This window comes from Dermacentor andersoni, chromosome 8 (genome assembly GCF_023375885.2).
Source record: "Dermacentor andersoni chromosome 8, qqDerAnde1_hic_scaffold, whole genome shotgun sequence".
In the NCBI taxonomy this organism is placed as follows: Eukaryota; Metazoa; Arthropoda; class Arachnida; order Ixodida; family Ixodidae; genus Dermacentor; species Dermacentor andersoni.
This window is the reverse complement of record NC_092821.1, coordinates 100,325,283-100,353,095: the sequence shown is the minus strand read 5'-3', so window position 1 is coordinate 100,353,095 and position 27,813 is coordinate 100,325,283. Positions and strand designations below refer to the sequence as shown.

Sequence of the window (27,813 nt, the reverse complement as noted above, 5' to 3'; positions counted from 1 at the left end):
TCAGTCTGAGAAAATTCAGCATGAAAAGCATGCATGGTCGGTGTTTTGTTGAATGACGTTTGTTTGTGGGCTGTCATTCTGAACTTCGGAGGAATTACTTTGTCAGTAATGTAAGACAAGGTATGATCAACATTAGTCATGGCATGATGGGGCAATATAACCTGCACATATACGTAAATGTACGCCGATGGTATATGGTATAGGCATCTATACATACGCTCCAAAGGTAAAGGCGTGGAATATACATATACCCCAATATATATGGCTACTTTCGCTCACGGGGACGCCGACGCCGGACGTCGACACCGGATTTCCTGCCACGCGAGGCCCTTAGCGGTAAAAAACATCAAGCACGGCAATGCGCGGCTCTGCGCCGCAAGTGCGATTTCTCCCTGCCATTCGCGAACGCGGGTCTCCAAATTTACCGGCGTCTTTTGGGGAGGAGCGGTACCGAAATTCGGCGCCGCATCATCCCGGCCACCGGTGACACCCTTCCCCCTCCATATATTCACTCCGGTTGGCATTAGGCAGGCTTGGAAGCGAATTGCGGGAAGTGTGGGTGCAAAGTACGAAGCATCAGGGCACTTGCAAGCATCATGCATGCCATGTAAGCGTTCGCTTTCTCGCTTGCGGTGAAGGTCAGACAATACGCGTCGTGGGCTGCATTGTTGCGAGAAGCGAGCATGGTCGACGCTACCAGTGTTTTTGCAGTTTCCTTCTTGTGAAAGCAGCCACAATTCCCATTTAGCGTTCGTTGCAACTGTCTGCTCTTTGACTTAGGCGCTATAGAGTTCGGGTGCAAGCAGTGGTGGCTGGTGTTCAGCGTGACATGACATCATGGCACGGCTCATTCGATGGTCGTGCTGCTAAAGTATGCTTGTGGCATTGCCTATGATGAGTGGCACAGCTGTTGGCTCTGTGGAATGACCGGTCGTTCCAAATGTTCAGTCTTCAGCGCAAACTTCGAAAAGTTCGAGGTGAGGCGGACTTTCACCATTGTTCTCGTGAATCGTAGTTGGATTGAACGTCGGCGATGTTGCGAGGAGGGGAAAATGCAAATAGCAGAGAGCGTGGCGCCCAGCTACAAGCTTCGGCACGCGAGCCTCCACGCGACATTCTATCAGGACCACTCTGTGTAGTGAGTCTCATGGAGTAGGCTCTGTATGGTTATTGAAGTTTTTCCAACACTGTATGGTGCGCGGTAGGTTTTAGTGGCGGTTCGTCGCATGCTCTCCCTCCCACGCGCCCAGTAGATAAAAAATTACTGCTTCCGCCTCTCGTGGTAGGGGCCCATTTGCAATGAGCCTTTGTCATATTTTTATAGCAATGTTTCAAGGGGATGATGTGACGCTCCCTCTTAGACCTTTTCCGTCCCCCGTGTTTGATCTTTTCCGTTCAGAAGTATCCCTACTGGAATTGGGAATCTGCACTCATGGTATGCACACACGCACGCACGCACGCACGCACACACACACACACACACACACACACACACACACACACACACACACACACACACACACACACACACACACACACACACACACACACGCACACGCACACGCACACGCACACGCACACACACACACACACACACGCGCACGCGCACGCACGCGCACGCACACACGCGCACACAGTCTACCTATATATATATATATATATATATATATATATATATAGATAGATAGCGTCTTGTACGAAACTACGGTTTACTTCGTAGACCAAGTAGAACTGGAAAAATTCTCGTCACCTAGCATTATATCATTATGTCCGGCACATCAAGAAATGTTATAACCTGCTGGACCTCCTGCAGTTCTATAGTACATTGTGGACAAGTGATATCACGCATAGTCAAGCTTCCCTGCTTACAATTCCAGCAGGGTGAACTTTTGTTTACGGGAGAAGGATTAATTTCGTTGAATGCTAGAAAATGCTGTGATCTATCTCTTACTGGCAAAAATGCTCATGCGCCACAGAAACGAGAGTGTGTTTTCATTTCTCGAACGCATGCATGTGCAAACAAAATATGAGAATATACAAGTTTGTTAAAGATCTCTTGAGCGCACTTCATTCTTAGGCGAAATAAATGCAACACTGCCAAGGTTGATCGTCATATTTATTTGGTCATTGCAAGACATCATGATGAACCGGACACAAGGGAATTCCTTGTTTAATAATGATTCTAGTGCATACTCTTTTCTCAATTACAAGCGTTTGTAATCCCTCTGAATTCTGTGTGTATTAGTCTGGTATGAAGATATTTTTGTGTTTGATGTGTTCAGTGAAAAGAAAGCCTTTGTTCGAGAGATATGCGGATCAAGAAAACCTTTCTGAATTTGATTGAGTGCGTCCAAGTGAACCCGGCTGACGAATGAGCCCGGCTAAGAAATATTTTTGTGAGTCGGAGACCGCGGGAACCTAGCCGACAAATCTTTAGCGTAGTCACAGTCCGAGTGAGCCCAGCTGAGTGTAAATTTGTTGAGTTATAATCCAAGTGGGCATGGCTCATAATAGTTGTGATGAGTGTGAGTGATTCCGGCTTAGTATAGTTTCGGTGAATCTGCGTCCGAGTGAGCTCTAAGCAAAAAATATAATTTGTTCTGGTCTGAGTGAGCTCCGCTTATTTTGTCAACCTATGGTCAAGCGCCTAAAAGCAAAGTAGTATGACACGCTTTTTATGGCATTAAGAATGGCATCAGATAATCAATGTTGTAAACTAAACTGGCGGGTCGAGCAAATGGTTTATTTGAAATTGTCGAAAGAGGAAGATAACAAAAGGATGGCAGCCTTTTCAGCGTTACAGTCATTGAGTGAGGGCGGATAATTTTGACAGCGTATGCTTTTACAGGCTCATTTCAATAGCGGTTTCGGTTGGCGATGCTGCCCGCCGACGCCGCAGGCGGTCTTCGCAGCTATCGCCAGGACACAGAGAAAAATTACCCAGTTCCCGCAGGAATCGAACCCGGCCCCTAGCGCCAGCATCAGCAGCTCTACTAGTGCACAGCGCCAGCGCATGCAGCGGCTGAGGAAACATGCGAAACACGCCTTATACACATGCCTTATACACGTCGCCTAGCACTCGAGGAGTCACACGATGACATATGCTCACCAGGTAGCGTCGGTACCTGCACGCCTAGCCTTGCATTTGCATTCAAGCTGCACGCCATGTAGCAGTTGCATGGGCACCGGTGCAAGGTAAATAGAGAAATTTTCAGGGAAAAAAAAGAAGGTCACGGAATTGTATTCAAAAATACTACGATGGAAAACATATGCAGCATACCTGAATAAAGAGGGCTTCTTGTCACGCGATGTGACATGGGCGCCTCGTAGCGTCGGTGTGCCAACTTTGCATTGCCGTTGCGTGGTGCACCGACATGTAGCGGTCACATGTAGCTGTTGCATCCCGCACGTGGCTGGATCTGGTTAATTCAAGCTGGAAAGATGTCTATTTGCCACCGCCCCAATTAAAAGGGATTTCTGGGAAGCCGGCCATATCTGCCGCCGATACCCATACCACGAAATGAGACTACGAGGGTTCGACGCCAACGCTACGCGCCCGCAGCAAGGTGAACCCTCTCGCGATATCGCCGACTACGCCCTCGCCGACTACGACTACGCCGGCGATATTGCCCTCGCGATATCGCCGACACTCAGTGGAGCTCTCGATGACCTTCCCGTTCGCCATCACCAGGCCACTACCTGTCGCCGCCCGGGGCCGCTCTGTGATCCCACAACCGCAAAACTAAAATCAGCAACCGATTTAGATACGGTTGCTGTTCGTCGAACTGACCAACATCCTCCGCCGCTAACGAGGACGCCGAAGAGGCTATCTCGACGATATAACAACGACACACCATCATCCAGCCATCGAGAAGCCCTTGGGCATCTCCTGTAGTCTTGGTGAAGAAAAAGGACGGAACCCTACGTTTCTGCGTCGATAATCGTCGACTTAACAAGATCACGAAGAAGGACGTATACCCCCTTCCACGGATAGACGACGCAATAAATCGGCTCTGCAACGCTAAATACTTCTCATCAATGCATCTCAAGTCTGGCTACTGGCAAATATAACTCGACGAGAGAGATCGCGAAAAGACCACCTTCATCACCCCAGACAGCTTCTACGACTTCAAGGTCATGCCATTCTAACTGGGGTCGGCGCCTGCAACGTTTCAGCGCGTCATGGACACGGTGTTAGCAGGATTGAAGAGGGAGATGCGTCTTGTTTACTTGGGTGACGTCGTTGTCTTCGCCGGAAATTTCGACGATTACGTTAGGTTGCTTGTGAAACTATTAGAGGCCGCCAAGTCGTCAGGGCTCACTCTGAAGCTGGAAAAGAACTGGTTCGCTTACGCTGAGCTTCTGTTCCTAGGTCCAGTCACCAGCAAATCCGCAGTCCGCCCCGACCCGCAGACGACAGCTGCCCGTCGATAAGAACGCAGTGCGTACATTCCTTGGCATGTGTGCCTACTATAGGCGCTTCGTCAAGGATTTTTCACGTATCGCGGAGCCACTAACACATCTAACCAAATGCCATGTCAAGTTCAAGTGGGAAGCACCGCAGGCCAACGCATTTCAGGTACTCAAACCACGCATGCAGTCGCCGCCGTACTTGCACACTTTGACGAGGAAGCCTAGACCGAAATCCACACTGATGCCAGCGGCCTTGGTCTCGGTGCCATCCTAGTCCAGAGGAAAGGCGAAATTGAGCGGAAGAAAGCTTTCGCTAGCCAGCCACTGTCAAAAGCTGAAGGCAATTATTCTACGACTGAAAAGGAATGCCTCGCCATCATTTAGTCTACAGCACAATTCCGCCCATACCTATATGGCAGGCCATTCAAAGTCGTCAGCGACCATCACGCGTTGTGTTGGCTAGCTAATTTAAAGGACCCTTCAGGACGGCTGGCGCGGTGGAGCTGATCTACAAGTCCGCTACACGTCACGCTAATCTACAAGTCCGGACGAAAACACTCTGACGCCGACTGCCTAGCCCGCGCCCCCATCGATTCCCGCCACAAGACGACGAGGACGACATCTTCCTTAGAATGATAAGCGGGGAAGACTTCACTAAACAGCAACGAGCAGACTCGGAGCCAAAAGCCCTCGTCGAGTATTCGGAAGGGAACACCGACGTTGTCCCTAGGGCATATAAGCGCGGATTGTCTTCGTTCACGCTACAAAACCACCTGCTCGTGAAGAACTTCTCACCAATCCGCGCCAACTACCTTCTTGTTGTTCCGTCAGCGCTGCGTCCAGAAATGCTGCACGCCCTATATGACGATCCAACCACTGGGCACCTCGGGTTCCCCGGACGCTGTTGACGATGCAGGAAAGGTATTACAAGCCGCGTCTAAGCGCCGACGTCACCCGGTACGTCAAGACATGCCGAGACTGTCAGCGACGCAAGATACAACCGACAAGGCCAGCAGGATTACTACAGCCGATTGAACCTCCTCGCAGACCATTTCAGCAGATCGGGATGGATTTGTTGGGACCGCTTCCGACATCAACATCCGGAAACAAGTGGATCGTCGTGGCGAGGGAATATCTCACCCGGTTCGCTAAAACTAAAGTTCTGTCGAAAGGCAGCGCAGCCGAAGCGGCGAAATTTTTCGTCGAGGACATCCTGCTGCCACATGGTGCCCCAGAAGTCCTCATCACCGACAGAGGAACCGCCTTTACACCAGAGCTCATGCAAGCCATCCTTAAATACAGCCAAACAAGCTACAGGAGGACAACTGCCTACTACCTGCAGACGAATGGTCTCATGGAGCGCCTGAAGAACACCCTCGATGACATGTTGCAATGTACGTCGACGTCGAGCACAACACGTGGGACGCGGTCCCGCCGTGCGTAACCTTTGCTTACAACACGGCGGTGCAAGAAACAACAGAGATCACGCCGTTCAAGCTGGTTTACTGCAGCAACCTGACCATGACTCTCAACGCCATGCTGCCGCACGTCACCGACGAAGGGAGTCTTGATGTCGCTGCCTATCTCCAGCGAGCCGAAGAAGCCCGACAGCTTGCCCGCCTACGGAGCAAGAACCAGCAGCGTACCGACAGCCGACACTACAACCTCCAATTACACTCCGTCCAGTACCAGCCTGGCGACCGTGTTTGGGTTTGGACCCCAATACGTTGACGAGGACTCAGTGACAAACTATTGCGACGCTATTTCGGACCCTACAAGGTCATCGGACGTGTTGGCTAACTAGAATATGTGGACGTACCAGACGGCATTTTCCATTCACACCGGCGCCGCGCACGATCTGAAGTGGTCCACGTGGTGCGTGTTATGCCCTTTTACGCACGCTGACGAACTTAGTTTGTTGTTTCTTTGCTAACGGTGTTATTGTTAATTGCTTTCGTTTGTTTGCAGCATCGGGTCAATGCTTTCTAAGAGGGGGGTATTGACACGTGTTTATCTTTGTTATATTTGTTATTGACATGTTTATCTTTACCGGGTGACCACGTTTCACCGCCTAACAAATGTTATCGCACAGGGCAGGATGCGCTTGTAGATATAGGAAGTTTCTGGAATGCTATCGATGGTTTCATTCGCAGTCTGTCCCCGAACCTTGCGTAATCTGATTGCACGTATGCGTGACCCGAATAGTGTAGAACTTTGTTGAAGACACGCGGGTCCCAGCGAGAACTCTGAAACATTCGACGACTGATGTATAAAAGCCGACGAGCTTGAGCCGCTGACCGATTTTGACGATCGCCGACTGTGTTTGCCGTTGTCCCTATTCTTTAAGTGTAGCCTTCTTCGTCACTACCACGTGACAATATATATACATGGGCTTTCTTCAAAGTTCAGCACGCAGGGCCTGACGTAACATATGCAGGAAAGAGACAACGAAGGTTTTGTAAGTAAGACGTACTTATTTAGCGTTTTCGGCTGGTGGACTAGCCTTCGTCATAGTACAGTAACTCTGAGGAAGGCTGGTGCGGGGTTCGGAAAGGTGGTCGGGCCGCAGCCCTCCCCCTCCCCCCCCACTTCCTCCTAGCAGAAGTGAAAACTTTCCGCCTATGCCTATGATCGTAAACAGGTTTTTGTGTGAACGCGAAAAATTAGCCGATGCTAGCATATTTGCTTCATTGGGGCGCACAGTTGTTCGGTGTCTGCATTTCCCTCCTTTGCAATTTCGTTTGTATTAACTAAATCCATATCCGCCTCTATTACAAGCTGCTATTGAACGGCAGGTTGCTCAAAAAACTTTTAGCAATTCCTGTTTTGAATCTAGCTTGTCGTGCTAACATAGATCGACAACAGGCTTTTTCTGACCTGCTGCGCAAATTATCCGCATTATGGGATAACAGTTCCGATGCTGATTCACGCTTTATACGTCCTCCTGCACCACCGCCTGCATCGTTTAAATTACTGTTCTCTTCTTGCTTCCACAATTACTTTTCGCACAATTACGCCTAGCACATTAGAATGGTGCCCCATTCGGAAAGAACACAAAAGTTGTTTTTATTGTGAACCTCGCCACCACGCCACAGCTGTCCAGTCGCACACTCGACTTATTATGTTGTCGTTGACGTATTTGGCTGGTATCATTTGCTTCTCTTTCGAACCTGTGCTTGACTGGATAGTTCATGTTTTTTTCGAGTGGTCGCAACATACTGCAGAGAATCCTCGAAGGACATTTTTAAGCCTGACACATCACACGGCGTATAAGTGTCTAGATGGACTGCTGAGAGGGAGAAGGATAAATCGGATGCCAAAGGTAGACAACTTAATTGGAAGATAAACATCCAGTTCACTACCCAGCACTGCGGAAGAGTTAAGGGCAGACGAAAGAAAAAAAAAAGAAGAGCACCCGCATAGAGAGAGAGAAAAAAAAAGACACACATGCACACACATAAAAAAGGCGGGTGTGTCAAAGTCGTTCGACTAGGTTGCTTGACCAGATGTACTTTAGTAGTGCCTTCGCGGCGTCCTGGTGTGATGACCGTATGAGCCGGCATTCCATATTTATCGGCTCAAAAAGCAGCCAGTCGTACGTCGATTCGTGCCAGCGCTGCCTCGAGGAACGTCTTTTGAAGCTATCCTCAGGACAAAGGCAGAATACTTATGTGATGATTTGCTCGCTGCCGCAGTCATCACACAAAGCACTGTCAGCCAGTCCGATGCCGCAAACAAATCTATTTGTTCAACGAATGCAAGCTAGATCCGACAGAGAATAGCTGTCTCGCTTCGAGATAGTCAAGCTGGAATGCGGAGTCGGAGGAATGAGTCCAGGCAGTGCAAACGTGTATGCTAGAAACCTGCCGTGTTACATATGTATCGTCCGACCTCACCGGTGTTCATCTGAGCTTCTGTTTCTGCTTCTATTCTTTGTGGCGGGATGGGTTTCTGAACGCCATCTATGTGAGCACACCTAGGAGCTTCATTGTAATGTTCGTTGCCCATGATAACAGTGTCGTGGAAGCCACTAAAAAGGTACGTTCTGCCCTTTCTCTGATAGTTGATGATATAGCAGTTTTATTTTCGGTACTGGTTGTTCTTAGGCACCCCGCTGTAAAGCTGATAGCAGACTTTACAGCGAAGCCTGAGAACTGGCAAAGACGTCTAATTTTAGCAGTGGCTCTTCATGAATCATATGACCTGTGTCCGACAGTGCACCAAGCTCCACGGCTGTTAATGTCCAGTGAGAGGCTTTATAATGAGTGCTGGCACCTTTTGTGGGAAAGATGGCAGCTTCTGCAAATCCACCTTTAGTTATCGAACCGTCAGTAAATCTGAAGATGTTCCGTAACCGTCCGGTACAGTATGAGTATAGACAGCTGTTTCAGCTCAGGCGACAAGAATCCTTCTTTTGTCGGAACCAATGGTACTGAATTGTCGGTAGAGTCAAAGAGCAAGCATTTGCCAAAAGTGTATCGCCCGGCATATAATCTGTAGGAAAGTAGTCACGGTAGTCGATATCATCTGACAAAAAGACGTACATGACAGGGCTTCAAGATACGATATGTGTGCTCTGAGCTCTTGCAAAGGGATGGGACTTGCGACTGGGTGATTGCAATGGTTTCCGCTGTCGATGTACCGCACGGCAATTAGAGCGCCCGCACTTTCAACTGCGCTTTAGTTGTTGCTTCTGCATGTATTGGTCACTGCACGAAAGCTGCATCACCGATACACGAGAAATGGTGCCCTGTATAGTCATAACATTGCGTGTACTGATGTACTCGTTTTATTCTATGCGTACATCTTTTCCTGAAAACTTTTGAATAGGTGTCGAACGGCCATTAGGTTCTTCAGGTTAGTCGCGAAAATCTTGATCAACGCTGAGCCCTCAAAGAATCTGCGTGAAGAACGCAACCAGCGTCCTTTTGTAAGGTTAAATTTCGAGGTATTGGTCGTTCGCGAGTTTCCTATTTGACATTTCCTTAAAAAAAGAATGCATGTTGCTCTCATTTCAAATACACACTTTAAGGCCAGCTGATAATGAGATTGTGTTCCAAACTTCTAATAATTATTCTTCGTGTAAACAAGAAACCACATATCATGAACGTACAACCTAGTTCTAGACCTGAGCTGTGCCCATTGTTTAGTTTGTACAGATGGAGGAAGAGGACATTCTCGGTGTTCAAGGAACTCGGTATACCTGGGCCGGAGCCTAACCTTATTTTCGGCAACCTGCTTGAAATACGGAGAAAGGTAAGACACACATGCGTGCTCAAGCTCTATTACCGGAAAATGGCGCTTCGTAATGCATTTACAATTTGAAGCAGCTTAGCCTTCTATACAACTGCTCTGGGCTTTTTCGCCGTGCTGGTAGGTGCCTATATTGCCTATTTTACACTTGCTAGTTCGTGTAAACCCGTATGGCCCCATTGATCATGAGCTCTTTATTCTCGTATACGAAAATTTCCTTACCTAGGTTACGAGGTCCACGAATCAAAGTACTTCGACGTGAACTGATCGCTATGATGACATGATGAACGCAAATCACACAAACCATGCCTTCATCTTATGGCTACGAGAGATAGTATTGCTCCCTAGTGCGCCTTGGGATGCAACACGTACGCTAAGAGCACGTGTCGCGAAGACAAAGTTGACGCTGTGTACTACTTTCGAAATTGAGCGTCAGGTAAGTGCCGCCATAGCTATAGCGGCTAAGAGCTGCCAGAGTCATTAGTCATTGTTGCCAGGCAACAATGCTATGACGTTTACATACCGCGAAAAGAACATCCTGCCATGCGCTGTTAGTAAAACAACGAATAGACAAAGTGGGAACAATGACTAATTTCATACAGCATTAACCATGCACCAGCGCCCACATGCCGGTGGCAAGATATTTTGTTAGCTAAACCATGACCTTCGTGAATCAGAATGTTCCACCAGATATTCAATATAATATTTTCAATATCACCATAAACGTGCGCATCTTAAATTGCAAGGTTTGATGAACATAACAACGTTTGGGCTGATTTTGCAAACGAGAGCGCAGTAGTGCCACGGGAAAGGAGACCTGTGCAAGAAAGACGCTCACTTGCAAATAAGTTTATTTTCAAGAACAAGCCAGGAACGTTATTGTGCATGCCCTCACATCGAGTTTCACGGCCATTTGAATAGGCACGATTGATTTGGTGATAATACAAATAGTGACAACACACTTAGCGGCTTTTCGCCAATAGATGCTCGTATGAACACGCAGAAATATCATGAAAAAGGGAACAAACAGTTCCCGAAAAAATTCCTGTATGGAGGTTTAACGCACTGAACATTTGAGACCACATAGGCTCATTTCAAAGCGAATTTTGTTTTTTAAGAATGATTTGCCAGTCTCCCTTAACCCGGCCTCTTTCTAATGCACTTGTACTGGTTAATTATATTTAATATCGGTAACAGCGCGGCACGTTATAGCACATGTGTAAGGCGCTAACTTCACATTATCCATGTGACGTCAATTAGCAATATATATATGTGTATATATACATACATACATACATATAATATACATATATATATATATATATATATATATATATGTGTGTGTGTGTGTGTGTGTGTGTTGTAAAAGTGTGTGTGTGCGTGCGTGTGTGTGTGTATGTGCGCGCGTGTATGTGCGCGCGCGTGTGTGCGTGTGTGTGTGCGTGCGTGTGCGTGTGCGTGCGTGCGTGCGTGTGCGTGCGTGCGTGTGCGTGCGTGTGTGTGTGTGTGTGTGTGTGTGTGTGTGTGTGTGTGTGTGTGTGTGTGTGTGTGTGTGTGTGTGTGTGTGTGTGTGTGTGTGTGTGTGTGTGTGTGTGTGTGTGTGTGTGTGTGTGTGTGTGTGTGTGTGTGTGTGTGTGTGTGTGTGTGTGTGTGTGTGTGTGTGTGTGTGTGTGTACGCCGGCAGTGACTAAACTGACTCCATTCACGATTTCGCTGACTGAGGACATCACGACAACTGGCGACAGGGGTCTTAGTACGCGGGTAACGCGACGGCCTTCAGGCGTGATGGGTGGACAGGCACAAACGGAAGCGAGTGAGCCGAGCTTTCCTCCAGCTTCAAGGTGTTGTATGTGCTCACACCCCGTGCTGAGGCGCTCGGCCATGAGGAACGACAGCGGGACGCAACAGCAGCTACGTAGCGAGCACTCTCGGCGGAAGTACTCGGCCATAAAGAACGTCAATGGTGCTTGCAGCACGCAGCACGTCCAATGAAGGAAAGGCCAAACCGATGAGTAGTGGATACAGGTACTTCGGGCGAAATGCAGCCACTGGGAAAGATGTCAAAGTTAGATCCGCATACAAAAAAACTTCGAGTAGTACTTAGAGCGTTTTGGACATTTCTTAACGGCTAATGATATCACCGACGCAAAGCGCCTTTCCGTCTTTTTGTCACCAATAGGACCAGAGGCCTGTGAAGTACTGAGAAGTATTGTTGGGCCGGCAGCCCCAGGAGAAAAGTCGTACGAACTAGTTAAACGCTTCCTGAAGAATCACTACAGCTCAAGCAGTTCCATGTTAGCGGGACGGTGCACACTGAATCAGCGTGTAGAACAGAAAGGCGAAAGCGTGGAAGGGTTCATCGTAGAACTTAAAAATTTAGTGAGAAAGTTTAATACCCTGACCTATTGCTAGACGCCCTCTGGGATAGGCTGGTTACTGGCACACGAAACGAAGAGACCCAGCGTGCTCTGTTTTCTGAGCGAGAGTTGACATTTGATGGTGCTTACAAAACCGCCCTGGATAAAGAACTAGCGGGGCGAGACGCTGAACAAATGTGGTGACAAGAAGGCGAGACAGGTGTGCTCGTAGTTAAAAGCCAGCCACGCCAGGGCCAGAGACCAGCTAATCCCAAGCACGTGCAAGCCCGCAAAGCGAAAATGTGCAAGATGCGGTACGGGACCCTCGTAGGGAAGTGTGTTGATACAAAAACTTTATTTGCCGCGAGTGTTCGGCTGTGGGTCATTTGAAAAGCACGTGCCTAATTGCTAGAGCGAAGCCAAAAAGCACGCATGCGCTTGAGTGTTCTGATGACAGCCCGGAGCCGGAACTGTACAATTTCATTAAAACCAACAAGTCATGTCATGAAGTGAGTGTGAAAATCGGAGGGCGCGCACTGAATCTGCAAATTGACACGAGAGCGGCTGTCACAATTGTCCCGGAGCAAGTGTACCTGTCTCAATTTTCATACGCAAAATATGAAGGATACAAAATGTCGCTTCGCACGTATATTGGGGAGCCAATAAGCTAAATGGGATATGTCATTATCATTACCTTCTTCGAAATATCACAACCCCCTTCCCAGACCAGAGTACTTGTACACTGCCTTAGCAGGAGAAAAGGTGTTGATTGTGTTGGACTTCTTTTCGGCGTACCAGTAGCTGCCACTCAAAACCATTTTTGAAAGTAAACACTACTCTGGGGTTGTTCGAATTTGAGCGCCTTTCTTACGGGCTGGCAATTGCACCCGCTGTCTTTCAGGCATTAGTAGACGATCTACTTCACCGCACCCCACACGTAGGGTGTTATATTGTCTGCGTTATCGTCACAAGGACTGACATCGGTGACTGCCAGCATACGCTAGAACGTACCTTGCGACGCCTGAGGGAATACAGCATTACGCTTAACCTCGATAAATGCCTGTTCTTTTTTTCTAAAGGCAGTGACGTACTTTGGTCTCACAGTGACAGAGCAAGGCATTTGCCATATCGATACAATGAAGCGCGAAATCTTACTAGCCCCTAAGCCCACTACAGTTGCAGAGCTTAAGCGGGGGCTACATGGGGCATTTTTGTCCTGCAATTATCGCGCGCCAAAAAAAAAAAAAAAAAACGGGCTGGCGGGCCGCTGGCCAGGCTACATGAGGCGTACGAGCGGCGAACGCCGCCTCAGTGTGGCCAGACAAGGCAAAAATGTTTTGGCTACCACTAAATGAACGAACAATGCTTATATGTTGTTTGCTTGTGGTATAATGAATAAATAATGCAATAACTACCCCACTAATATGTCTATACACATTACCAGGTATGCTTTCGCCGACGTAGCCATGGTGCTGACCAGCGCACGCGCGCGGAGTGTTCAAGGGACGGCGAGGAACGGCGAGACGGCTGGCCGCTCCCGCCGAAAACAGGCGGAAGTGACTCCGACAGGTACTTCCGGTAGCGTCAGACGCGTGCGCGCCGCATCAAAATCTAGCCGGTCCTGATCGGCGGCGACGGGCGTTTTTCTCGACGCCGGGCGTCAAATCGGCGCAGTGAGGCGAAAATCGCCTCAAAAACGCTCCATGTATTCCGGGCTTTAAGGCGTATTTGGGAACGTGAAATTTTTACTCAGTTTCTCAAGACCGCTTCGACAGTAGCAGAGCCGTTTTATCGGCAACTTAACAAATCAAAAATATTAGTGAACAAGTGAGTGTAACACCACGTTTAAATATATTGTTACGGAGACGTTGCGAGTATACAAAGACTGTATTTACAATATATATACAGGCTGAGTCAGAGTAGCTAAGATGGCTGACCACCAACAACACGCAGCAGCCAGCGCCTCCGATCTTCTTCGTCCTCTCTCTGCTTTCATCCTTCCGTAACTGTATGAAGCACTTGCTGATAAGCAGCAAGGTGCTGACTTGCTATCACGTCAAGAAACCGCCTGCAATGCTTTGCGATGCATCGTCATATGGCTTAAGAGCCGTTGTCTTTCACGAAACAGCTGGGGGTGAAGAAAAGCCAATTCCTTTGCTTTGCGCACACTGTCGGAAGAAGACAGAAATACGTGCACTGCGAACGTGAGGCTTTCGCGTTAATAGTTGGCCTAAAGAAATTGCACTAGTACCTGTAAGGCCGAAAATTCACTATATATACAGATCACCAGCCGTTACTCGATATACTGGGGCACGATACTCGAATACTATGGCACGAATATACGCTAATATATGCGCCTAGACCGCACGCAGACGAATTGAAATTTTACTATGCTCGACGCGATTAGCAGTCGCTAGAGCAGGGTTCCGTGGCGTGGGGTGTAAGAGTCGTAATTCCTGCGCTACCTAGGCACCACGTTCTTAACATGCTACATGTGGAGCACCCTGGTGCCAGCTGCATAAAAATTCCCGCGAGAAGTTTTGTATGCTGGCCAGGAATAGATTTGTCCATTGAACCGTACGTTCAGAGACGCAATTTTGCCTAGCAGTTCAGCCAGCTTCTCAGCTAGTTCCGCTTCACCCTTGCAAACACCCCATACAGTGTTGGTAACGCGGCCATATGTATTTTGCACAGAGCGATGCGAACGTGTTTCTTTTACGAGTCAACTCATTCTCAAAGTTATTGAAGTATGGCTCATGTCGTCAACGTCTGCACAAAAAAAAAATTTCAAAAAGATTCGGGGTGCTTTTGCCGTTCTTGCCTTGCCCGAAATATTAGTCAGTGACAACTGGGTAAAACGCCTTCGCTTTCCTCCTGATCATGCAGCGTCCAATGGTGTTGCAGAACGAACGGTAGAAACCGTGAAAAACGCCTTGTTGAAACACGTGTCTGAGACTGAGGCCTCGGGTAAGCAGCCGTCACTACAACAAAGTATTGATAGCTTTCTCATGGCCTACCGGAACACACCAAGCGGTGTGACAAGCAAATCACCAGCTTAACGTTCTTGAGGCGCCAGCCAAGCATAAAGCTTTTAGTGCTCAAACCTCATTTTGCAAAAAACCATGCATGACAAACAAGAGAAACTGAAAGAGCAGCGCGATTTGCTTTGTGGGCTGGAGCGCAGGTTCGTGGTGGGGGACCATGTGCTGGTGAAGACTGTGCGTGGTGAACGCGTCTCGTGGGAAGCTGTTGTGATGCGAGTTTTTAGCGCCACGACATGTATGGTCAAAGTGCGAGGTCAACTCCGTATGACACACGACAATCACCTGCTTCCTGGACATGCTGGCCCGAGCGAGATGCCCGCGCCCTCAGTAGTGGGTGTGAAATAAACGCCACCAGAGATGGTGGCGGCAGTAGAACGCACTCCGACGCCAAGACAACGGCAGACGAACAAGGACGGTCCCAGTTACGCTGGGACGCCAACAGACCCCAGTCGCAGAGAAACGCCAGAGCACGAAGAATTGGCACCGCCGCCCACGTAGGAGCCTGTACGGCAAGACTTGGCGGAGCCGCCCGTGCCAGCGGCGCCGGCTGCATCCAACTCTGAGGAGCGGCCACCGCTACGTCGAGGTGCTCGTGTCCATCGGCAACCAGACTGGTTTAGACCTGAGAACTTTAAGTAATTGCCTGTTACTTAAAGCGTCATGTGTTAATGTGAACTTGTTAATTACGCGCTACATATTCGTACTAGGTGTTAGCTAACAAACGTTTTTATTTCAGTGGGAAGGACTTGTGATAGCGCAGCACGTCATGCCGCATGTGTTCAGGTCTGACTATCTGCACATAATCCATGTGATGTCACATAGTGATATATATATATAGATATATATATATATATATATATATATATATATATATATATATATATATATATATATATATATATATATATATGTGTGTGTGTGTGTGTGTGTGTGTGCTGGCACTGAATAAACTGATCCCCTTCTCGATTTTATGGATTGAGGAACTTATAGCAATACCTGTATGAGTTAACAAGACAAGTTAGTTATTTCACCGCAACACGCTTTTGTGCCTCGCATAGTATCCGCGAGTCCGTCAACATTGATTAAAGCTACTCTACTTTCAGGGCATGGGTATAGCGTCGAGCGAATGGACGAAGAAGTACGGTGACGTCGTGGGGTAAGCTACGCCTTCAGTTTGTAATATCCACAAATATACGAACAGCGTGTTTTGTGCCGCTGTGCTGATTCTTGGGTAAAGAAATAAAAAAAAACGAAAACGATGATTGACTACAGTTTAATATAATACTGCGTGCTTATGTAAGTAGGTTACAGAGAGCGCTTAGGTAAGTGCTCTCGTTCTCCTAGTACATGCTTTAAATGTCGCAGTTCTTGTGCTCTGTGCACGACGAAAGCTCACCGCAGGAGATCATTGTTGCTTCACAATTGCTGTAGCCACTATGGAGCTTTATACTAAAATTGCTAGAAGAAAATGTACCCCTACCAGTACTTAGCCATCGTTAAAATAGGTAGTACAAAGGTTTTCAACACGAAAATGTTTGGTGTCCGGTTTCACCTAAACCTTCTCCCGTCAGATTAAGCTAATCCGCGAGATAACCATTGCTGTTTTGTGCTTACGTAACGGTTACGAAAATAATCATAATAATGGTTAAAAAGTTTAGCTTTATTAAAACAATCCTGCTTTTGATTGTGCTCATTAGAAGCAATCACGATATGTGGAAGTGTTAGTTTCTCACACAGCAATTCTTTAGAAATGTGCATGGCAGGTTGAGCACCTATAAGGGTGGCGAAACTGGTACTGCTATGAAGGGTATTGCATTGCGGCTGTATTTTGGCGTTTCGTTCTTGTATAATTGTTAAAGATGCAGGAATACCCACGGTAGAAGAGTTTGATTTAATAAAGGAATCATGATGTTTCTTACAAATATTTCATTCAATGAAAATATTGACGTGCAATCTGTTTGATGACTTATGAAAACTACAAAAAATTGCCCGCATCCGGAAGATCAAGAGTGGTATTAAATGTGCTTGGAATTTTTTGTTTATTTATTTACATACCCTAAGGTCTCCTAGGAGCATTACATAGGGGGGGGGGGCGAATTTACACAATCCAAATTTGCATCACATGCAACAGAAAAGGGAAAGGCATGCACAAAAGCGGCACATCGCACAGTTCAAAGACAGGGAGAAAACCATCACGGCAATGCAACGTTCGGCTTGGCATAACCCAAATCGATAATTATGTACTCTCCTAACATGGAAATCTTAAATGAATCCAGTTATAGATCTTACATTCAGACTACTACACTGTTCTTGATTCAAGGTGGGCAAGTAGGGCTTTCTGGAATGAAGCAGTTTCCCTTATTGGAGGGGGGGTCACAACGCTTTCCAGTAACGCGTTCCATTTTTCAATTGATAAGAAAAGGGGGGAAGTTTGATACTTTACTGTTTTTGCGAAAATAGGTGATACATTGAGTATGTGATCGGTACGTGTGCAAATATGCTGCGCAGGAACAATGCGTGTAGCCGCGAATCCAGAGTCACCAAAATTGTCCCGCGCATCATCTCTATCGGCGTCCACTGGTGACGACATAGTTTTGTTTATATCGATTACGTTGTGTTGAAGTGAATGTATGTAGGAAGTGGAAATGATGAAGCCCCAATGCAGAATAAAGAATTATCACGGATATCACGCTCTCTACTGGTCCAAACATAGTGCAGCATGCAGAAGTGTTAGGTAGGGTAAAAGACAGACACTACGTTAGTGAGATCTAGGATTCATCTCAATTTGTAGAGAGAAAGAGCAAAATTAGTCAAGAAGAAATAGGCCAACCTAGGTGCACTGACGTTAAAAAGCAGACGAATTAGGCCAGGTGCACGCAAACAAATATGTAGCTTCAGAACAGAAAGGCGAAGATAACATAGAGGTAATGCAAGGGTAACTAGGCTGATTTGTGAAGCAGAAATTGATGTGGGAGGTAAGTAACCAAGCCAACCTGTAGGTAAGCTCTCCCAAGTAACAAATTATCTTATAAAGCAGCTACAAAGCTTGAACGTCTGTAACTCACGAGATCAGATAGAATTCGCTTAACAGAAAAAAACTAATGAACAATAAGTAAAGGATAATATATATTTTAACGTGCGAAAAGTTTACGAAGTAGTAAAGAAAGGTCCGCAGCGTGAATTCAATGAGGAGGAAACTTGGCATAGGAAAAGACAAGATGTATGCTGTCAAGGGTAAACAGGAAAATGCCATCAGAAATTTCGAGGATAAAGTAAAGGCAGTAAAATGATTCTATACTGACCAGTACATTAACCAAATCAGTCATGCTATGTCCATTGTAAGTAGTGAAGAACAGGATACAAAGCTACTTGCATAACTAGCGATGAACATAGAAAGGCATGCAATTCATCACGCGCGGAAAAGCGGCTGGAGAAGTTGGAATATTAGTCTATTTATAAAGATGGAGGAGATATGCTTGAAATCCTCATGACCCTTTATAAGCTATGCGTCACGACTTCAGGTGTACCAGAGAGCTGGAGCAGTGCGAACATCATAATAGCCCAGAACAATGGAAACGTTAAAGAACCGAAGATTTATTTGCCCATTACCGTGCTTTCAGTATTTTCTGAAATATTCACCAAGATTATTTTCAATAGAATCAGGGCAACACTTCACTTCAATCAACCAAGAGAAGAAAACGATATAATATGAATTAGGACACGTTTGGTCGCTCTATATTAACTAATACATATAAGAAAGGGAGGGAACCTGAATTTCTTAGACGCGCTCATGAAAAGAGCACGAGTGATCCTTTCTTTTTCAGTACTCAGAAAACAGACACATACATGAACAGATCTTAACTTTCATTCTAATCACCTCATCCGCTAGAAGTACTTTGTAGTCCGAAGCCTCTCGAAGACAGCTGAAACAATTTGCACCTCCAGAAAGAAGAAAACACAGGAATTCGTGACCCTTGGAGGAATGGTTATACAAAGGCATTTATAACCGCGCCCTCTGAATACGGAAGAGAAGGAAAGGAAAACGGTGGCTACCGTCCCACCCAGGCCACGGCGCCGTGTCTCTGAGCCACGTCGTCGAGCTATCAGCGAGAGCTTAGCCTGTGTGGCGCGAGGGGCAGGTGTCGACTTCCGTCACAAGCCTCTCTCTACGGTCGGTGGCCTCCTCCCTCGTCCAAACAAACCGCGTTCCTGTCGAAAACGCGCAGAGAATTGTGTACGAGCTCACTTGCACTTAAAGCCGAACGTCGTATATTGGAAAGACTAAAAAGTACGTCCAATCCTTCCTCTACAGGAAAATGGGGGTAAGTGAAGCTTGCCCTGCCTACACGTTGCGTTCGTCTCGGCTATGTGACCGACAGTTAACTGTGCTGGATTGCTTCGGCCTCCTGCTCCCTCAGCTCGGGCTCTTCTCGTTGCTGTCGAATTGCCTCGGCTCGGGCGGCACTAACGGCTGGATCTGCGCACCGAGGGGGAACCCTCTCACGCGCGAGTTCTCGCCGCTAGTCGCCAAACGCTGCCCATTCCTTAGGGGAACGCACTACACGTGTCCAGCCCATCTGTTTTCGCAGACTGAACTGAACGGACACGAAGCCGCCGCCGCGCATGCGAAACCATTTCCTGCCCTTTCCCTCCCCGGTAGAAGCGAAGCGCCTCTGTTTGGTTGCGCGAGTGGTCTGAGCGGGTGCCTAGGCTGCTGGAATCCTTGCTAATCACTCACGTTTCGGTGCCCGCAAAGCTGTCAACACGTCAAACCGCCATTTCCCGCACCTGCTCTGCTCTGGGAGAAACTGGCTTTTTGCATGACCACTACGACGTCACTTAAGAGACAATACAAGCTTCGCTTGAAAACTTCCTGGAAAGAATTCGTTAAGACAAGAATGACCTCCGCCACCTCAACAGAGAATGCAGTGCTGTGGCAAAACACTGCGACATCTTTGATCACCGCATTAGCCATCTTGGAAAGAAAAAGTAACCACCGGTGGCGGCTCCTTTTGGAATCCTGGCAAATGCAGTAGACGCCAGGTAACATCAGTTGTTCGTGACCAACACTTTTCCCTGTTTACTCTTAAGGTATAGGAAAAATGTCTGCATGCCTGTCAAAGCACCAGAAACGTATATCAGTCCTGCTGTGCCTCCCGCCACTTTTTTTATTTATTTCATACTGCAGACCAAGATCAGGTCCAAGCAGGGTGGTAATACACAACAATAATACAATGCATTATTCAATCAAGTGTGGGGGTAAGGCACAATAGTAGTACAGTGAATCAATCAATTGAAACGGGCAACAACGAGTTATTCCAGTCTGTTATAGTTCGGGGAAGAAAAGAATACATGAATACATCCGTCCGTACAAAATAAGGTGTTAGTGAATTCGGATGATGGTGTGGAGTAAGCCTAGACGTTGTACTGGACAGATACAATGCAGGATTAATTGATAAGCCTCCATTAAAAAGCATGCAAAGAAATCGAATTCGTAATCGTTGCCTTCGCTGCTCAAGGACTTCGATGCCATTATCACGCATTATTTGTGAGGGGGATCATCTCGAGAGAATTTTGAGTATATGAATCGCACGGCTTTTTCCTGTACCCTTTCGAGGCATTTCATATTTTGTTTAGTAAACGGGTCCCAAAGAACACATGCATATTCAAGTTTCGGTCTAATTAATGAATAATAAGGAAGCAGTTTAACGTTAGGTGGGGAATTTCTAAGTTTATGTCACAAAAAAAATAATTTAAGCAAGGCTGAAGAAGAGATGTTATCAATGTGTAAATTCCATGATACATTGTTAGTAATTGTGACGCCCAAATACTTATATTTTGTTTCTTTCTGCAATGGGAACGAACCTAACATGTAACTAAAGGTTAGTGGAGCTTTCTGACGAGTGAAGCGAAGACCGTCTTTTCAGCGTTAAGCCGCATTCCCCACGTTTTGCACCAATCAATAATGCCAGCTACAGAAGCATTTAAATCAGTTTGATCATTAGTTGAAGTGATTTCTCTAAAAAGCACACAGTCATCCGCAAACAACCTAATTTGCAAAGTGGGATTGATTGAAGTAGTAACATCATTTATATAGAGTAAAAAGAGCAGTGGCCCTAGGACACTTCCTTGAGGAACTCCCCAGGTGACCAGAAGACAGCCAGACTGTTGCTTATTGATTTCCACGAACTGGCAACGATTTGTTAGATAGTTTGTTACCAATGCAATTAATATTTCAGGGAGCTCAAGATGTCTAAGTTTTCGTATTAATTTGTGATGTCTAACTGTATCAAAGACTTTGCTAAAATCAAGAAATACAGCATCAATTTGACCATATTTATCGAGGCATGAGGCGAGTGAACGAATTACGGTGACAAGGTGTGTAACTATTGAATAGCTTTTGTAAATCCGTGTTGAAATTTAGACAGTATTGAATGTTTATCTAGAAATTCGTTAATCTAGTTGGCAACAATATGTTCAATTAGTTTACAGCATGAGGATGTCAATGATATTGGACGGCAATTTTCTAACAATGAACAGTCGCCCTTCTTGAATACGTGTACAACTCTGCCTACCCTCCAGTCATCCGGTAATTTTCCAGCAAGCAACGAAGCAAGAAATATATATAATAAGAAGGAACCTTGCAATAGTTTCAGCATAATGTTTCAAAAGAATGTTCGGAAGGTTGTCAGGACCGCAAGAATATTTAGTTTTTAAGTTAACTAGCATCGAAACTAAGCCAGGGTATGAAATAAAATTAGCTTCACATTGGTGAAACGTTTTGTCCTTAGATGAACTAATGCCAGAATTAGAAAATACACTATGAAAGTAATAATTGAAGTGACTCGCAATTTCCCTGTCATCGGTAATGATTGATCCATCGATGCAGATTTGTGCTACTGGCTTCTTTTTCTCATTCAAGTAATTCCAGAACTTTTCGTGCTGTTCAACAATGAAGTTTGGTAGTACTGTATCGAAATAGTGTTCCTTCGAGGTGCGTACTGCACGCGCAAGGTTTTCTTTCATTTCTTTAACTCGATCAGGTTGTAATAGTGTTTTCTTTAACCTTTTTTATCTTGCGCGTCATGTGGATAACATCACGTGTCATCCACGGTGTTTGTTTGCGGACTAGTTTGTATTTATCAGGCACAAATGTATCAATACAGAACTTACACATGTTTTTAAAACAGTGCCAGAGCGCTATCAGATCACTGTTGTTAAAGTCGGTGAGACATGTTTCCATATGTTCTATTATGGCTGCATCATTTGCACGTGAGCAGTCCTTGAAGGAACGCTTCACAGGTTTTTCAGATGGCGTGGAAGAAACTAATCCTTAAGCACTGAAGGAGCCGGTCCGGTGTCGGAACGTCGGGGTTTTAAAACAAATGTTCGTTAGTTTTTATTCCCTATAATTGACTTCTCCGGAACCAGGCAGATGTCTGGCCAACGCTCACCTTTGAGCTTAAGCTTTGATCGGCTGGTTCTCGGTGCGGCCACTGGGTGGCGCGCGATTAACTGGAGTCGATACTAGAGCAGCAGAAAATGGAGGCTTTCCAGGAAGAACTTCTCCAATAGGTGCAAGCGCTCAAAATGAACTAAACAGGGAGCGTGATGCACGGAAGGTAGTTGAAAAGAGACGAAGCAGCCGAGGAAAAGGTGAACAGGGCCGCCATTGTGAACGAGAATGTGCGTGACAATGAAACGCAGACCCCCGACGCGACAGGCGAAGGAGTTTCAGCGAAGTACGTGGAATGCATGCAACGTGATGAAGGGTTAGCTGGAAATAGCGGCACCTACCTTGAGGCCGCCACGCGGGAAAAGCAGGAGCCCAGGGGACAATACCCCTTGTCGAGTCCGAATCACGCGAATACGGACAAAGGGAAGCAGGGCGAGGTAGGAGGGAGTGAAGGGGTGATAATCACTGGCGACTCAAACCTGGCTGGGTGCTCAAAAGCAATTATGGAGAGGATGAAAGGCGACAAAAGAGTGGCGGTGGGGACATTTCTAGGGCGGACACTGAGTTCTGTCATGGAGCGAGCAAAAGAAAAGCTCATAGTAGCAGGTGGGCTAAATGACGTCCTAAACAGGAAATGGACTGGACTAGCCCAGCGCTTGGCGAAGGGGGTGGACGACTTGCACGAGCTATCCGCTCAGGTGCAGATCGTGGTGTGCACGGTGCCGGAGGTGCCTGTACGTGACAGTCACGTACAAAGAGCCGTAATGGCTGCTAATGAGGCAATATGGAAAATGAGCCGAGAGAAAGGCTTCGAGGTTGACGAAGTAAACTGGGAAGTGAGAAGTTGTGGTGGTTTTAAACGAGACGGGATCCACTTCAATTACAGGCTGGAACGAGAAGTGGGCTGGCGACTTGGTGGTCGCGCTGTTGCCTTTTAGCGGGCCTACGGGCGCTCAGGAGGCAAGAGTAGGTATTAATGAAGAAGGTTCCCTAGGCGAACCTCAGAAGAGCATCGCCTTCGATAACAGAAAAAGGAGGAAAGCAAAAAAAAGAGCTCGCCATGCAATAGGCTACATAAACATGCAGGGCGGCAGAAGAAACGAAAAGTGGGCAGGGATTGAGGAGCAGTTACACAGAGAACAAGTAGGGGTGTATGCGGTTACAGAAACGCACCTTAGAGACTCAGCAGAGCCGCGAGGTATTGAGAACTGTGTTTAGGAAGGGTTCAATAGAACTCAGTCGGAAAGAAAGGGAGGGGGAGTCGGAATGCTCATCCATCAGGGAGCCAAATGGAAAAGAGTAAATTCAAAATGTCAAGGGCATATTTGGTTATCAGGCACAATGAGTGGAAAAAAACTTGGCTCGACGTTACGTATTTGTGGACCGGAAATAATTGCACAGAGAAGAATAAAGAGTTAGTGGAATGCATTAGCGCTGATATTAAAGGTTTCGGGAATGGTGCTGAAATTCTCCTATTAGGTGACATGAATGCCCACATACAGGATTTAGATGGCTATACCGACAACAGCGGCAAGCCAATTCTAGACCTTTGGGAGCAAGATAACCTCGTTATAGTGAACACAGGTCCTAAGCGTGAAGGGCAGATCACGTGGGAAGCGGGAATCCGGCAATCGACCATTTATTGCTCGCTGATGACAGAAGGAATTGATAAGTTGAGAGAAATGGTCATTGATGAGGAAGGGCATAGCAGTATAGGGAGCGACCATAAATATCATTTTGAAACTGGGATATGTAGTTGGTAAAAAGAGCAATGAGCACAAAATGGTCAGTCGAAATTTGAACGCTGAACAAATAGCAAATATAATCACTAGAGTCTAGGAAGAACTTGGCAAATGCCCAAGAGTGGAAATATTGTAAGCTTCTAAGTGTAATAACGACGGAATCACGGAAAGAAAAACAACATGTTCGTTCGAAAGGAAGAAAGAAACCGAAAAGCTGGTGGAACAGGGAGATACGAGAAGCGATCGCCGAATGAGAGAAAGCATCTCGAGAGCACAGGCAGGCAAAGAAGGCGCAGTTGCGGCAGGTTGAAGTAACCAGTAAATGGGAAATATACCGGGAGAAAAAGTCTATGGTTCAAATACTGCTGCAAGCAAAATTAAAAGGTGAAAGTGAACGTTCGTTGTCAGAAATACGTGAGAAAAAGAAGCCCGCACCTCGGATATTTGGGACCACATAAAACTATTAGACAGGAAGTCAACAGCAATACAACAACATATCCTAGGCGAAGATGAAAACAGATTGGAAGGAAAAGCGGCAATAAATTACATCCCAAAAATAACAGCCCAATCTTTCCAAGCCAATGATGACGTTGTATTTGAAGAAAAAATGAGTATGAAAGATACCCAAGGGGAAAAGGAGCTGGTGCTGACAAATTTCAACTGGAAGAAAGCAGAAGAGAAAATTCCTAAGCGCACAGCCACGGGGATAGACGAGGTTCCCGTTAGGCTGAAAAATGAACTAGGACCAATAAGTAAGGAAGCTCTGGTGAAATCAGTGGGAAAAACTTTAAAAGATAGACGAGTATCAGACAGTTGGCGACAAAGTAGAATGAATTCAATTTATAAATGTAAGGGGGACAAAGCTAGAATTTACTCGTATAGACCGTTGACTATTACATCGGTAATATACAGGGTAGCAATGCAAGCGATCAAATTAAAGCTTCAAGCATGGACACAGAATAATGGCATCTTGGGAGAACTTAAGAATGGATTCAGAATGGGTAGGCGTTTAGATGATAACTTATTTCCTCTCTTTAGTCATTAGAGGAGCCTATGACAGCGTAGACCGCAACATATTGTGGAATATTCAGGAAGTGGAACAGGTCTTCACTATGAATGGATCATAGTACGCCTTGAGGCGTTCGTCGTTGACAATGTCTCGTCCATGATGGCGCATGTTCGAACATGGTTCAAAGGATTTGATCATGTAGTTAACGGGGGATGCGCGTTCGGCGATATCGTATGGCCTCCATATTTGGGAGTTGTTCTGAAGAGATCCCAGGTGCAGCGGGAGGAACGGAAAGCCACACAAGTGCTCCAGTAAGGAAGGTGGGTGCAGAGGTGGTGCCACCGCGATTGCTGCTTTGGCGCTCTTCGTCAGGGGAGGTAAAAGCCCGTGTGAGATCGCGGCACTCTTCAGCATGTCTTGCCGTGGCATAATTGGATGCACATTCAGGCGCATTCGGTGGGTATGGTAGAATTTTCTCAAAGGTGTGCGACCGGTGCCTACCGTGCAGTAAGAAAAAGGGTGAAAAACCGGTGGTGCTTTGAATATCGGTGTTGCACGCATTTGTTACGAAGGGCAGTATGACGTCCCAATTTGTGTGGTCGGAGGCGACGTACATTGTAAGCATGTTGCCGAGCGTAAAGTTGAAGCGTTTGATCTGTAAGGCCACTGGTTGGAGTATGGCACGTCGTAGTTCTGCGGCAAACAAGGTGACACTCCTTAAGAATGGCTTCAACTACTTCGGACAGGAAAACACATTAGCAAACATTGAGCGGTTTCTGGGGTGCTTCATGAGGGAGGAAGAATCTATGATGCAAGAAGGAGCCAACAACTGTAGCTGCCAGGCGGGCGGCAGTTCCGGCGTTCCGCGTGAGGTGGTCGACCACCACAATGGTCCAGCAGTTTCCAGCCGATGTCAGAGAAAGGGGTCTATAGAGATCGACAACGACGTGCCCGAATGGCGGGGTAGGGCAAGGTAAAGGTTGCAGACGTGCTGGCGAGAAGAGGGGTGAAGTTTTTCCGGCGCTGACAATCGGGGGCAAGAGCGAATTAACTTCTGAACGTAGCTGTATATCGTTTGCCAGTAGTACCACTGTCGAAAGCATTGATATGTTTTGAAAACTCCCAAGTGTGCACACTGTGGATCGGCGTGGAAAGCTGCGCATATGTAGGAACGGAGACTACAATGTACTACTAACCACTGGTGCCCGTCGGGTTTATAATTGCGTCGGTGAAGTACATTGCGACGTTTGGCGAAATGTTGAGCTTAGTGACGCAGAGTGCAAGTGGTTAGTGGTGCTAGAGGTAAAGTTGGATAGTGAGCAGCAGGCATTGTAGTCAGCCAAGGGAGAGCACGAGAGGGGGTCAGCATCAGAATGCTCGCGTCCGCAGGGACCGTCCAGAAAGGGGCGTCGGGATTTTCGGAAGTAAGCGGCAAGGCATAGCGTTCATAACACATGCGGCGACTCCAGTGTCCACGAGTGCAGATCCTAAATGACACCACGAGTAGTGCATGCTGCCAAAGGGTGAATATGCACTGGCTGTGTGGAGGGACAGTCAAGAAAGGGGCGGTCGGGACTTTCCGAAGTAAGCGGCAAAGCTTAGCGTTCATAACACATCGTGGCTCCAGTGTCCACGAGTGCAGATGCGCGAACACCGTCAACAAACACTTCGATTACGTTCGAGGGACTGTGTTGAAGACTTTCAAGCTTCGACGTTGTTGCGTCCCTTGTCTCTTGGAATGCGACGATTAGTTTTTCTCACAGCGAAGTACGGGCGAGGTCGCATCAGCGACAATGAGCGACGCAGTGGGGAAGGTGAATGGCGGGTAGTTGCGGTCGGTCGCAATGTCGGCGACATAGCCGACGGGGGCACGTAATATAGACGGTTGGACTCGCTTTTCATGGGTATTGCGGCCCTAGGCGGCTGCACACGATTACAAAAACGTGCGACGTGACTGGCATAGCCACAGACAAAGCATATTTGCCGGTTGTCGGGAGTACGCCACCGGATAGCCGGGGCAGCTCCCATCCATATCACAGGACGCGTTGTACAAGATGGCTGCTGACATGATTGCACGGCGGGCAGCAGTCGGCGTCAAGGCATGAAGTCGGCAGTATGGAAATACTTACTTGAAGACTTACTGGGTCCTCGCGACGACTTCAGCGTGAGTGATGCAGCCGCCGGGACCTGTAGCGGCGGCGCAACGACGGCAGCGTACGTTAGTGGTACAGCCGCAAGAAGATGTTGGCTCAGGTCTGGCAAGACCTCGACGATTTCGTGTTCAATAGCGCGCCGTAGCGGAGGCGTAAAATTCGATGCAGGCTGTTGCAGATGCTGCGGCTGAGCGAAGGATATCACGGACACCTGGCGTGCATCTTCCCCCCGAGCGAACGCTCTCATTTGATCAAGCAGCGCTGACTGACCGGAGGTGGTAGCCAAACCAGCAAAGAGGTCGTCCCGCGAAGAAAGGCGACGTGTCAACGAGCGCTGCCTGCGTAGCTTCTCGTAGCTTTGCCACAGAGTGATTACGTCTTCTACA

The 27,813-nt window shown here is 47.1% G+C and overlaps 1 protein-coding gene across 1 annotated transcript in view; it reads left to right on the top strand.

Annotated features, from left to right (window-relative positions):
* LOC126528880 (cytochrome P450 3A13-like) overlaps positions 1-27,813 on the top strand; it is a 103,537-nt gene that overhangs the window by 16,504 nt on the left and 59,220 nt on the right. The window contains exons 2-3 of the mRNA XM_050176472.3: positions 9,564-9,669; positions 16,171-16,223. Of these exons, the coding sequence (XP_050032429.2) occupies positions 9,564-9,669; positions 16,171-16,223 (159 nt within the window). The remainder of the gene's footprint in view (positions 1-9,563; positions 9,670-16,170; positions 16,224-27,813) is intronic.